Raw genomic sequence first — 14,337 nt, 5'->3', positions numbered from 1 at the left:
AATATGTTACAGATCAGAAGTCCTTGTAATGCTTTGTCTCCTCATGTGCATGTGATGTGCTACACATGGTCATGTCTTCATCATTCTGTTGCTTGGTTGTTATGGAACAAACTTTTTGGAATGGTTGGGGAGTGTTGGGTTGTTCTAGTTCTTTGGATGATTTTCTATTGATTGCCCTTACAGGATTTGAGAGGTGCAAGGATGGGAAATTTTTGGTGGTGCGCAGTTTTTTGTGTTGTTTGAGCACTTTTTCCAGATAGAAATGCTCATGTCATTTGGGATTTGGCTGATCAGTTGTTGTGCATTGATATGATTTAGAACCAGATTGTCTTTTTTTGATGTTTTGGGAATGTGTGATTTTCTGATATTCAGCAAGATTAATTGGCTCTGTTAGCTTGATTTATTTTTCATTTTTCTGCTTATATTGGTTTTTTTTTCCCCTTTTTATTCTAATGTTTAGCATAGGAGGATTTGTAATCCCTGTATATTCTTTCTTCTCGTAATGAAATCTCTTTCTATATCCAAAAAAATCCCCAGCTTTTCATGCATAGAGCGAAAAATTCCTACTTTTATTGTAGTCTCCTGTTCAATCTTGAATGCATAATCCTGCTTCATTCCACGTGTATATTGGTTGCATGAGTAATAATCAAGAAAGATTGAAAATATCTCATTTTTGCATAAACCATATGGCTTCTTTGAAAACAAATATAAGGCTTTTTGAAATAATTTTTTGAAGCAGACTGAACTCTGTAGTTCTTTTTTGAATGAAATGGAGAATTTCTTTCCATTAGTTTTGTTTCACAGTAATGTGAGTGAAGAAATAAATCAAAATTCTAATTATGATAGTTCTTTTAGCAATTGGTCTTCTAATATCATGTTAATTTGGATTCTGAATAGCTGGTTCATCATACATGGTAGATGTTTTATAGCATTTGGAGCTGCTTTTGAATTGAACAATAGAATTGAATCTTCTTTTTTCGATTCTGCAGAAATATTTATAGTTGAAGGAGATTCAGCTGGTGGAAGTGCAAAACAAGGCCGTGATAGGCGCTTTCAGGTTAAAATTTAGCTTACTCTTACTGGTTACTAGGCCAGCGGGCCGCAACGGTCCTTTACAATATGAGGACATGTGTTGTATTTTCCTGCTTTCCCTCTATTTTTCTAAAGTTAGCTTCTGTTAGTTGAGCATATTATATTCAGTGATCCCATGCAATCATTCAATTGCATTTGAGGAATGCGCAAAAGAACAAGTAAAAAAAGAAGGCAGAACTGCTGGAGAATGCACCTTGAAACTTAAAAAAGTATTTTGGATATGGTGTAAATTTTACCAGTCCACTCTCAAAGATTTTGTCTGGATGCATAAATTATTTCCATTAAGGTGTACACACTTCTTTTCCCCTATATTACTGCCACTACCATCACCAAAAGCTTTCCTGTACCTCAAATTCTGCCACAACAAGTTCTATCTATTTTGTTGTGGATCAGGGGATTGCCGCACCTTTAACTCTTTTTGCTATGCGAACTGTCCAGGTCAAAGGGGAATTCTTCAATTTGTGAATAGTGAAAGTGGGAAAGTGTGTTTCTTTTTCTTTGGTGGCAGTGAAATGGTTTTCAGATTGTCTATCTTTAGTGTTAGGTTAATTTGGGTGGTCTTTTCGTTAAAAAGGTTTGGAAGGTTGATTATTGAATGGAAAATAGGCTGACAGGTAAGTTTTTTGGAACCGGAAAAGGTTCCTGTGGTGATGGATGCAGGAGTTTTGTGAACTCCAATTGATGGTAGAAGCAAGGGAGTTCCTCATGTGGCAAATGACAATGGTTCTTTGCTGCAGCAAAGGATATAGCGTGGAAAGAAGTGCTCAAGTGTGCACCAGCAGTAAAAGGTGAGAAACAAAGAGTATTTGCAGGAGGCAATCAGCAGAGGGCAGAGGTGGCTAGGCCACTTGGGTTTCGCAAGACGTAAGCCAAGGGTCGACGATAGGTTGGATTAGGCCTGGATCATTGACTTTTGTGTTGGTTTTGGGCCAGTATATTGAGTAAAGGGGCTAATCCAAGTTTAAGCCTGCCCTTTGATTCTGAACAGGCTCAAGGTTCGGGCAGATTGCAAGTTCATGAGGCTCAATATTGGGTGCTTAAAACGGAAAGTTCTCAGGCTAGAAGCATCAAAGCTCATCTTGGTGTTTTGATGGCTGAATCCGAAAACAAGTTTGGAGTCAAATGATGAACCGTAACCTGGATTAATGTCTTGGATGGTCATTATTCTTCTTTTCATGGTAGTTGCAGGTGAGTTCAAGATCTGTCAGAGAGTAAGGGGTGGGGCGAATGCTGAGCTGCCAAGAATCGCACTAAAAACCATCATGAGGGTCTGTTGAGATTTATAAGTAGAAGTTTGAAAAATTGGGAAGGGGATAGGCTGCAAGAAGCAGTTTCAGTTCAAGGCAATGGAGCTCTGCATGACAAAGAAAGATCATTCAATTGGGTTGATGATGCAATATGAGCTTCAAGGCCTGCAATGGGAATGGTTTGCATTTTTCGAAGTTTTAGGGAATCTGTAGTTTATTATTTTTAGGATCTTTCCTGTGTTATATTAGGTTTTATAAGCTAATAAAGTAGTAGATTATCTAGGGAATTTATGATTATATAGGGTTTTTTATGATTTATAGATTTTCCATTTATTTGTTTTATTTTTTAGGTATTTGATATTATGTTTCATTGTGATCCATCCCTTCCCCGGACCCGCCATATCTGGGAGCTTTGTGCACCAAGCTGCCCTTTTTATTTTAAAAAAAAAAATTATGTTTCATTGATTAGGGTTTGATGTAGTTTCTAGAGATTGTTTACCAAATTAGTATTGGGAAAAAGCCTGTATAAACTATGCTTGATGTGTAACCATGAGTGACAGATTGGAATATTGAGCATTCAGCCGTATTGAGTTTTATCTTCATTTTTATGTTCTCTTTTAATTTCCTGTTTAGTTTCCTATTGTTTCCTCCAATGTTTTAAAAGGCGAAGGCGAAAGGCAAGGCGTAAGCGTTAAGGCGTTGGAGCGTGAGCCTTTTGAGAATTTGTTTTTTAAGATAAAAATTTGTTAAATAAATTATATATATTTAAAATGAAGTAAAAATTAAGAAAATCACTAATATAATGTAAAAAATAAAAAATAGATGTACGTTGAAAAATACTTGTTGGCCATTCAAAAATTGCTAACTTGAATATAACATAAATCATGACAAGAGATAGCTATACCGTTACAAAGTTCAAACTATTTTCATGACGTAAGATTTAAATCCTGCTATTTTGGAAAGGTTGAGGTTCAAGAGTTTTACAAATAAACTCATATTATGGCATTCCTTTTGTACAAACATGTAGTTAAAATTTTCTGACCAATTCTAACTTGAGAATCACACACCCAAAATGCATAAGCCTCAACTAAAAAGGCATAAAAGGCATGTTTTTTGTAAAAATGTGTGAGCCTCAGCATGTAATGTGTTAGCCTTTTTGGAATTTGGTATTTTAGATTGAGCCTCAAGGTGTTTTAAGCATGCTTTGCCTTGAGGCGAGCCTCGATTGAGCCTTTTAAAACACTGGTTTCCTCTATTGTCCTTCATCCCTCTCGTGCCAATTGGTCCTACATCAGGTGAAGCCTAATGAGATCTGGGAGAAAACTGGCGAAGGTGATGTTGAGGCGATTCAATTTAAGAGGATCTGGAACTCAGATGTAGATGTTGGAAGCAATGCAATAATACTGTTAACAAGCTTCTTTGGATGGGTCTGGGAAGGATGGTTCTTACCCTAAGGCGATGCAGTCTGGTATTGACATGAAAAGAAAAGTTTTGAATGACAACCTGGCTCAGGCACCCAAAAAAAAATTGAGAAGAAATCAGGATTGCAGTTTTTCTCTAGTGAAAAACCACATTGTTTCAAAGGAGTGATTCTGGGGAGAAGGGGTGTGAAGGAAGAGTGACTTTGGTGGGAAAGAGATGGGGCGAGGGTGATGATGAGGGGCATTTCTTTTTTTTTTTATGAGTGTGATAATGACCTTTTGTTGTGTGAATTTCATCAGCACTATGGTCATACCTCTAATCCTTGGGTTTAGGGAGGGATATATCTTTAAGATTTAGGGTCATACTAAAGAGACTTAGAATGATCAGATAAAGAGCCAGTGGCTGGGTAAGGAGATGGTATTTTGCCCACTCCCTCCTGTACAAAAATTGAAGTTAGGCATGAGGATAAAAAAAGAACTTTAGAATTTAGATAAGAAGAGTCTGTAGGCAATGCATCAAGGAGGGAATGAGGTTAAGTTGGATTTTGGAAAGAGTAAGATGAAACGGGACAAAATGTGTTATCCAATTTAAAGCATTTTATGAATTGTGATAGGAAGGGATTTAAAACAGGTTTTTTTTTTTTTTCTTCAAATTAGTTGGGTTAGACAATCTTTTTATGTTCTGTTGTCTTTGTTTTGTTTTTTTTTTTTTTTTTTTGTTCGGGGAAGATCTCCTCCACTCTCAGTCTTAGATTGCAATTCTTTCCTCTTTCCTTAATAAATTTATTTTGAAAAATTAAAAAAAAAAATAAAATTACAAGGGCTTCTTTATTACTGGCAATATTAAACAGATCTGAAACTTCCTCAAAAGAGGTAGTACTCTGCAGCAGCAATTCTGCTAGAACAGCACTGAGTCACCCTTTGCCTTCTCAAAGCAGACCTGATCAAACTTCAGCCTCTGCATAATCCATCCATTATGTACCAATATGTTTCTGAGCATATTTATCCTCCAATTTTCCTCTATACTTGCTCCTTGTCCTCCATAAGCCGTTTATGAAGCAACACTTTTTTAAAAGTGGTATTGGTTTTGGTACACAAACCCCCTTGATTAAGAGGTTTTTTCCACTTGGAACTTATGGTTTTCCTTCTTCTAACTCATAGAAATCTTTTTTCTATTTTCTCCAACTTTTTTGCCACCAAACAAGGAATGGGAAACAGGGATATTAAATAAACCGGTAAATTGGATAAAGTACTTCTAATAATATTGAGCCTCCCTCTCCCTGACGAGTAATTCCTCTTCCCACTAAGAGCTTCTTCTCAATCCTCTCCACCACCAGTTCCCAAGCCTCACTTAGACAAGTAACTTATCTTTGAATTTTGTTCTGAGAGGGAGACTCAAATAAGGAAGCAGGAGGTTCCTTCCCTTACAACCTAACATTTCAGCCAGAAAATCCTCATCTGTCCCCTTTTGAGGTTAACCTTCAAAAGCTGCTCCAAAGCACAAAAGATTAGATCTTAGATTCAAAATTTCCTCAATCTTAGCCCCACAAAAGACAACGGTGTCATTAGCACAGAGAAGATGAGAAATTCTCCTATCCAGCAAGCTGTCAGAGAGTGGGAAACTAGAAATGAAACTGCTGTATTGTGCTCTAGTCAACTTTCTGCTAATTACATCCGTCCTAAGATGAAAAGAAAAGGTGAGGGAGGATCTCTTTGCCTTAAACCTCTCAAAAATTTGGAGAAACTAGAGGGAACTCTATTATTAGTAAATATGGAGAGCTTCAGCAATGAAACAAGCCCTCCAGTCCATCTCCTCCTGTAAGGACTGAAGCCCATCCCCTGTACATAATAAGCAATAGGAAACTCCACAAGACATAGTCATAAGCTTTCTCCATTTCTGATCCTGAAAAAACCCTTTTGCTACCACCTTGTAAAGGATGTCCACCATTTTGTTAACAGTAAGAGCTACATTAAGGATTTGGTGTTCCTCCATGAAATCAGTTTAGAAAGGTCCCACAACTCCACTCCACTCAGCATCTCCTGCTTGAGTGTATTAGCCAAGACCTTAGCAATTATTATTATTTTCTGGATTTTGTGATGAATTTGTGGTTCTGTGGTGTGTGAAGCTTCTAACTCATTTTTCGTTAGTGTGATAGTTTAATTGGATGATTGATGGAATTTGGAGACACACTTTTTCGCTTTTCTTGACAACATACAATTATAGGAGTGTATAATTCTGCCATTGTTGACTGTAACCATTACTGCTCCTGTATTGTTGGCAGTGCGCCCATACTATCATCAATACAACATTATTGCCTCTCCAGTAACATTGCTACTATCAGTGGAAAAAATAGCTGTATTCAAGTTGTGGGTTTTTCCTTCTTCTTTTCCTTTTTTCCTTTGGTAATAAACAATGAATTTAATTGGGAAAAGTGAGATGCCAAATGGAGGACAAGGCATCCTCCAACCACTTAAAGGAAACAACAAGACGGAATGAAAAATTTTCCACAAAACAACACAATGAAGTAGCACATTCCAGTCTGGCTGCATATTACTTAAAGAGATGCCTCTAAAAAGCCATTCGCAGAGCAACTTTGCAAGAAAAAAGCATTCTGTGTAACCAAAATATGATAAGTGACTATAACCTTGAAAATTCTAGCTTTCCTCTCCATTCAAAATCACCAACTTATTGCAAAAACAGTGCATCTCCAAAGAGTTTTCCTTGCTTCCTTTCCAAAACAAACACCACAAAGGTCATCCAAAGGAGGAAAAATTCAATTCCCTACAAAAACTCTGAATGCAATATTCCGCAAACTCCATGGAAAAGGTTAGGGCAAAGCTTGTATTAAAAGAGCATCCCCAAGCCAATGATCCTCCCAAAAGCATATTTTCTCCTCATTACAAACCTTGCAAAGAACATGAAGCAAAAAGAGATGGCATATCTATGTAAAACGAATTTCCAAGGAGATTCCTAAGTAATATTAGCTTTAACTTTAGCATCCTGCCCATTCTCTTGAAGTCCATTTTTACTACGAATTACCTTTTCCCAAAGAGAGTCAATATCTAAAGGATACTGCCATAACCACTTCCCCACTGAGGAAATGCCTTTGGATCCCAAATTACCTAAAGAATCAACACTCGCTTTTTCTTTGACCTGCTTGGTATCTTCCAACTTACAACACCCCTATTTCCCTATCCTCCATGCCTAACATTATATTTTACATCATCTACTTCTTAAACTTAGAAGCCACCCACCCTTACATGAACCTTAAACACCGACAAACAATACAATGAACTTGGAAGTGATACAAGCCTAAATGAGAGTAATATAACCCCCTAATGTAAAAAGGGTTCCTTTTCGTCCATTTGGCCTTCTAGACACACTTGCTGATTTCCCAAAAATAAGATGCAATATGATTACCACTTAAGGGAACACCTAAGTAATAGATCAACTCAAGACACAATGACCTGCTACCCTTGCAAAATGAGAGAGAGCATGTGATCCCAAACCATATCTTTCTATCACACTCTTTGAAAAGGTAATTTTCATCTTGGTTACTTTCCTAAAATTTTGCATAATGGTTATCACATTAGAAAAATTGTCCACAATCATCCAATAAGAAAAGAATTGTGTCATCCAGAAACTGCAATTGTGAAATTGATGAATCCTCACAGCCCACCCTAATTCCCTCTACTAAGCCTTTATCTGCTACTCCCTCCATCATCCTACTCAAAAAGTCAACAACTATTGTTCAACAAAAAAGGAGAAAGCTGACCCGTTGTTTGGCACTCCTTGATGCTTTAAACAAAGATTTAGGCTCTCCATTCACAATAGACGAAGAAAGAAAGAAAGACGACCACTAAATCACTTTCTCAATCTCATCCCAAAGCCTGCCCTTCCTGAAACTGTATCCAAACATGATCCTATGCCTCTTTAAAACCTTATCTCAATGCAGTGCCTTTCCTCCTTATTTTAATAGCGTCTTCCACAAAGTCAGCCAACCTGTTTGTGATGGGTGGGGGCATTTTATATACACCTTATCCCCAAGTTAATGGGATAAAATCCCTGGCCCTAATGGCCCAATTCTTCTTAGGTGGAAGGGTAAGAAAAGTGGATTTAATGCTCTTACCAACCACATCATTATCAAAAAAGTTTATTAAACACTTCTAAAAGACCGTCCTTCAAAAAGTCCTGGCAGTCCTGAAAAATAGGTCATCGTAAGACCTTTCTAACCAAGCAGAGTTATCCTTGACAATTTGACACCAATCCAACCACCCAATCATGGCTCTACCCTCATCCTCTTCTTGAAATAAATCTCTATAAAAGTCACTATCATCTCTGCAATAAACTTTGGGTTTTTATTTCTTAGCCACCTCACCTGTATCATTTTCTAGTTCTTTAATAAAATTTCTCCTATTAGCACTGAATTCTAACTGGGATAATCTTGACATTGCACGCAAGAAATCAGGACGTTATGAGCCTTGATTGTGCTCTCTCTCTACCCAATTTTTTTCGTTCAAGGCATTTTCCATTCTTCTTTTAGCTATTTTAGCGGTTTCGGCTGGTTTAGGATGGTCCAAAATAGTTCGGAATAGCCCGGTGGGGTTCCAACAATTTTGCACAAAAGTTGAGAAAATCCCTATCTTAGGTTTTTTTTGGCTATTTTTAGCCTTTGGATTTTTTTGATAACTTTTGGGTATTTTTCCTAGGCTCCATTTATGTTTTTCTTCAATTGGTGCAAAATTAATTATTAATTAATTAATTGGTGCATGGCTGTACACACCTATGCATGGCAACCCATGGGCATGCACACGGAACCCCTAGATGTCTAGCTTGGATTATTTGAAAATAAAAAACAGCATGTGTGTAGGGACGTGCCGGCATGTGGAGCCCACATGCAGGCAAGTGCACAATTACATCCACCTTGCCCAAAACAGCTCCATTCACTAATTGGTTTAAACGTTGAAAAAATTATTTTTCAGGGGCCAGTTAATGTTGTTTTGTCCCTTGTCTCCTTCTCCCCTTTGCCTGTGCATGCCTCCATTTGGTCACCTCCCCTTTGCAACTCTAGTGGGAAATCCACCATTATTTGCAGCATGGTGCTCTCCCATGCAACAGTGAGCCCCTCTGACCCTTCCCCTTTCCCTTTGATGCCAACGTCATTTTTCCACTTTTGTCCTTCCCCTAACACTCTCTCTTCCATGAAATCTCACATGCCTGAGGCAGCTCAAATCCAGCCACACCATCTTAATGTGTTGTCCAATCGCCCACCTACTATCTTTGACCCTTTCTTTTATTTTCTTCTTTCTCTTCTTCTTTATCAATACCCAACCCGGACACCCTCCAAAGGACCCTTTCAGCTGCTTGAGGAGGCTCAACCACCCTTGAAATCTCTTGGCTAGATCTCTCTCTCTCTCTCTGTCCCTGGTTCCTCACTGGTTCCTAGAAATCCCAAAACCAAAAAACCAGCCCCTACTGTGAGTTATTATCTTCTCTCTCTCTCTCTCTGTATGTGTTGCTCTCGACTGTGGATGTGAGAATATGTGTGTATAAATGAGAAAGTGTGTATATGTGCTGGGATGCATGGCATGCATATGTGCGTCCAAGAGTGCATGTGTGTTTGGTCATATGGCCGACAGCATGAGTTCTTATTTGTGTATAAATGTGAACATGCATGGCAGAGTATGTGTGCATGTAGATGCATGTGGGATTTTGCATGAATGCATGATAACATAGGAGTATGCATATGAATGTGAACATGTTTAGTGAAATGCATGTGTGGTGCATATGCAAGTGTGTTAATGTGCATGCATAAATGCAAGGATGTGGTGCATATGTATGTGATTGTATGTGCATATAAGAATGTGTAAAAATGTGTGTGCATATATGTGTTTAAGCATGCATGTGTATGCATGTGGGGGAATTTTTATACACATGCATGTGTTTGCATGAATGTGTGTTTTGTGCATGAATGGTATGTGAATGCATGTATGTGTGCATGACTGCATGTATGCATGAATGATGCATACATGCAAATGGACATGCATGGAAATAGGTGATTGTGTTTCATGCATACATGCAAATGGACTTGCATGGAATTAGGTGATTGTGTGTGCATGGTCATATATGGAGAGCATGCATATGTGTATGTGAGTGTTCATGCATATGCATAAGCATGAACAAATATGCGTATGTGAGTTTTTGATAAGCCCCAAAAAATGTGTTTTCATTTTCCTTATTGCTGGTCACTATTATTTTGCATCATTTTTATAGAAAACTAAGTCGTCCAAAAATTCAAATAGAATTTCAAAAAAATAGTCCTAGCTTTTAAATTGGATTTAAATGCATTTGCGTGTCATTTTGCTCCCTTTATTGTTCTATCATGGTATCACCTTTTACATGCATGTTTGAAAGATCACAATAGCCGAAGAATCAAGGATGGAGTATTTTAGACCTCACCTATCTAATTCCAAGGGGGCAATTTGTCTACTTTAATTACCTTGGATTATGTCGATGATTGTATTAGACAATATTTACCTTTCTACATGATTTGCACATTAGTTTGCATGTTCTTTATATTTCTCTATGTTTTGCATGGTTGTTTGTATTTTCTTCTTTTGATTTGTTAAATGTTTAATTAGAAGTGGGGCAATGGCGTCCTTTCAAGATTCTCAAGGTGAAAGCATTCTTTTTAATGGCGGGGCTGTTCGATATTAAAAGAGTCCAGAGTCTTCTTTAATTGAGTTCAAAAGGGTAATCATAGGCTAATTAGGTACATTTGTGGAATGAGTGTGTAGGGGGGGCTGATATCTTCCACTTGCATAAACGTACTCTCAAACCTTGATCTAACCACACCTAGGCAAATAACTAGTTATGATGACTTCATTGAATACATTTAACACCCATAATCTCATTTCATTAATCACTTGGGCGCCATCTGGGTCAATGGGGGTCCTATTCTAGGATGCGTTGACACCTTCTTCAACTACTATGAAAAAGCCCCGTATTACAATCCCCATCTTTAAATCCACTTCATGCTAGTCTTCTGCCTCCAACAAGCCTCTCTCATAAGAACTTCTTTTCAAACTCCTCCACATTGCACACCTTTTAAGTTTTCCTTTACTTCAGCCTGCTCTTGAAACAAAGACCCTCCCACCTTGTTACTTCAAGGTCTTAAATTCCGATCTCTACTAAAATTTTGAAGCTCCAAAAGTATGGCCACACTTTTTGGGTTTTCCTTTACTTCAGTCTATTCATGAAACAAAGACCCTCCCACCCTGTTACATCAAGGTCTTAAATTTAAATCTATGTCAATTTTGATTTCGATATTGAAAAAAATTATGGAAATTAGTAGTAAACAATTAAATTCTTTTATGAAATTTTAGAAGTGGTTAATCGACAGAATAATGTAAGTATTAGGACTAATAATACATTATAAATTAAATACATCATGTTGTGTATGTTAATTTTTGTATGAATACTCTTTCCATCAGGTTTGCTTTCATTATATAGAACATATTTACATAGTTGTAGCCTGATTTTCAGCACTTAAATGCTGCCAGATTTTCAGTATTATTTACTGCCTAATTGCCTGAATTATCTCGGTTAACATCTCCCCTCAAATTGATGCTGGTAAATCAGGAAGCATCAATTTGTCAACCAAGAACTGATGCCAGTGTCGAGAAAGAGCTTTAGTGAATATGTCTGCAGTTTGACGTTCGGTGGAAATTTGAGGAAGAGTAATCACTCGTTTGTCAAAGGATTCACCTATGGAATGGCAGTCGACTTCGATATGTTTTCTACGCTCATGGAAGATAGGATTAGCGGTGATCTGAATAGCACTGGTATTATCAGCATGAAGAGGAGTGGAACGAAGCTAAGAAAAACCAAGTTCACCCAATAATCCATGAAGCCATGTGATCTCAGAGCATGCGGAAGACATAGCATGATACTCAGACTCAGTGGAGGACTTGGAAACTTTGTCTTGCTTCTTACTCTTCCAAGAAATGAGTGCATTGCCTAAGAACATGCACCAGCCAATAACAGAGCGACGCGCATCCGCACATCCGACCCAGTCAGCATCAACATACCCCACCAATTGTAAGGAAGATTCCTTAGGAAAGAACAACCTGCGTGTAGAGGTGCCCTTCAGATATCGGATAATGCGACGAACAACGGCTAAATGAAGATGACGGGGAGCCTGCATAAATTGACTGACTTGCTGCACAGCAAAAGAAATATCAGGACGAGTAGTCGTTTAGTAGTTCAAACTCCCAACAAACTGTCGATACAAGGATGGATCTGATAGAAACTCGCCTTCCTCTTGACGAAGCTTAAGATTTACCTCCAATGGAGTAAGAACAGAATTACTCCATTGGTGACTAGCCAATGAAATCACTTCCTGCGTGTATTTGTGCTGGTACAACAACATACCAGTTGGAGTAAGCTCCACCTCAAGGCCAAGAAAGTACTGCAGGCGACCATGATATTTCATGTGAAAAGGGGCTTTGAGATGCTGTTGTAATTGTTTAATTAACTTAGCATCAGAGCCGGTAATTACAATGTCATCTACATATACCAGAAGCAATACAATTCCTCCAGAAGTATTGCGAAGGAAAAAGAGAAGCAAGCAGAGTAGAGCAAAATTTATCAAACCATGCATGCAGAGCTTGTTTCAGTCCATACAAGGATTGGCGTAGCCGAAAAACCTTTAAGGAACCTAGCAAACGTGTTGGGAGGTGGAGACATAGATTTCTTCCTTCAAATCCCCATGTAGAAAAGCATTCTTCACATCCATCTGTCAGAGAGACCACCCTTGTGACGTAGCAAGTGCTAAGATAATCCACACAGTAATCATTTGGCAACAGGTGCAAAGGTCTTTTCATAATTAGTACCATATTCCTGCCGGTTCCCAAGAGCCCCGAGACGGCCTTATATCTGTCCAGTGACCCATCAAACCGATACTTGACTGACTACACCCATTTACATCCAATAGGTTTGACACTAGAGGGACAAGTCACATGATCCCAAGTGTGATTATCTTGAAGAGCTTGGATTTCTTCTTGCATGGCCTGCTGCCAGCATGCTTGGGTGGCTGCCTGGGTTTATAAGCGTGGAGCAGAAACAGTGTCGAGAGTTGCAGTAAGCAAGGTATGAGGAAAACCATACCTATCTGGTGGATGTGTAACCCGGGAGGAGTGCCGAGGAATTGCATAATCAAATGACGTATCAGTGTCTGGAAGGGGCGTTGAAGAAGGAGGACGTCGATGATACACCACACCTGGTTTAAATTGCTCAATAGAAGAAGACACATCATCAAAAGCAAGAAGAATAGTAATAAGAGTATCAGAATCCTTTCTGAGTAGGACTATATCCCATAAAGGCACACATGACAGACTGGGCAGCAAGCTTGTGACGCTCAATAGGTGGTAGACAAGCTAAACAAACACACCCAAAAGTATGAAAGGGTTGATACTAAGCAGATATGCCAAATGATCAAAAATAGAGAAGAATTATAATTTAGAGTGGTAGTAGGCAAATGATTGATCAAATAGACAACAGTTGATAAAGCTTCTACCCAAAACTTAGAAGGTAAAGAAGAATCAATCAACAAAGTACAAACAACATCTAAGAGATGACGATTCTTACACTCAGTGACTCCATTTTGTTGAGGGTTATAAGGACAAGAACGCTGGGAATTGATTCCCTTTTGCTGAAAAAAAGTCTGAAAAGACAAAAATCATGTTAGCGTTTGAGTGGAGAAAATATATCCAAGTGAATCGACTATAATCATCAATAAATGTCACAAAATAACGAAACTGACCATAAGAAATAATAGGACTCACAACCCAAACATCAGTATGCACAATCTCAAAGCCATTAGAAGCACGACTACCATGTGCAGGAAAAGGTAAAGTTTTACTTTTACCAAGACGACAAGTAGCACAATCAAAAGATACAGTAGAAGAAGAAAAGGAATCTTTATTGCCCAAAAACCCATGTTTCATAAGATGTGCCAAGGCAACAAAATTTGGATGACCCAATTTCTTATGCCAGAGTTCATTATTATTGGCAGTAGCTGTACAAGCAAGAGAAACAACATTAGGAATAGAAAACTGTAAAGGAAATAAACATCCCACTTTAGGCCCTTTCGCGATCACTGTCCTCGACACCTGATTCTGCGCAAGACAACCACCATGAGAAAAATGAACATCACAGTTATGATCTACCAGTTGTCCAACATAAATCAAATTGGTAGACAATCTAGAAGAGACAAAAACATCGCGAAATGAAAAGCCCAAATTACCAACAACTGTAATTGGAAGAGTACTGCCATCAGCAATTTGAATATTTTGCGTGCCTCTATACTTGCGAACACCATGGAAGCCCGTCATATTACCAGTCATATGATTAGAAGCGCCCGAATCAACAATCCAAGAAGTTGAGTTAGTAGCCGTACCTTGTAGGCCTAAGTCCGTAAAAGCAGAAAAAATCATCTATTGGACACTTGCCAGTGTGAGAACAGACGAGTCAAAGCTTACTGTGGGTGATGTAGAAGAAGAAGAAGAGAACTGAA

The 14,337-nt window shown here is 38.3% G+C and overlaps 1 protein-coding gene across 1 annotated transcript in view; it reads left to right on the top strand.

Annotated features, from left to right (window-relative positions):
• The window catches only part of LOC131143489 (DNA gyrase subunit B, chloroplastic/mitochondrial-like), a 108,487-nt gene that overhangs the window by 81,686 nt on the left and 12,464 nt on the right, over window positions 1–14,337 (top strand). The window contains exon 15 of the mRNA XM_058091825.1: window positions 990–1,057. Coding sequence (XP_057947808.1) covers window positions 990–1,057 — 68 coding nt within the window. The remainder of the gene's footprint in view (window positions 1–989; window positions 1,058–14,337) is intronic.

The sequence above is a fragment of the Malania oleifera genome, chromosome 11, assembly GCF_029873635.1.
Source record: "Malania oleifera isolate guangnan ecotype guangnan chromosome 11, ASM2987363v1, whole genome shotgun sequence".
NCBI classification, from domain to species: domain Eukaryota; kingdom Viridiplantae; phylum Streptophyta; class Magnoliopsida; order Santalales; family Ximeniaceae; genus Malania; species Malania oleifera.
The sequence above is the reverse complement of the archived record's forward strand: the minus strand, read 5'-3'. Positions and strand labels throughout refer to the sequence as shown.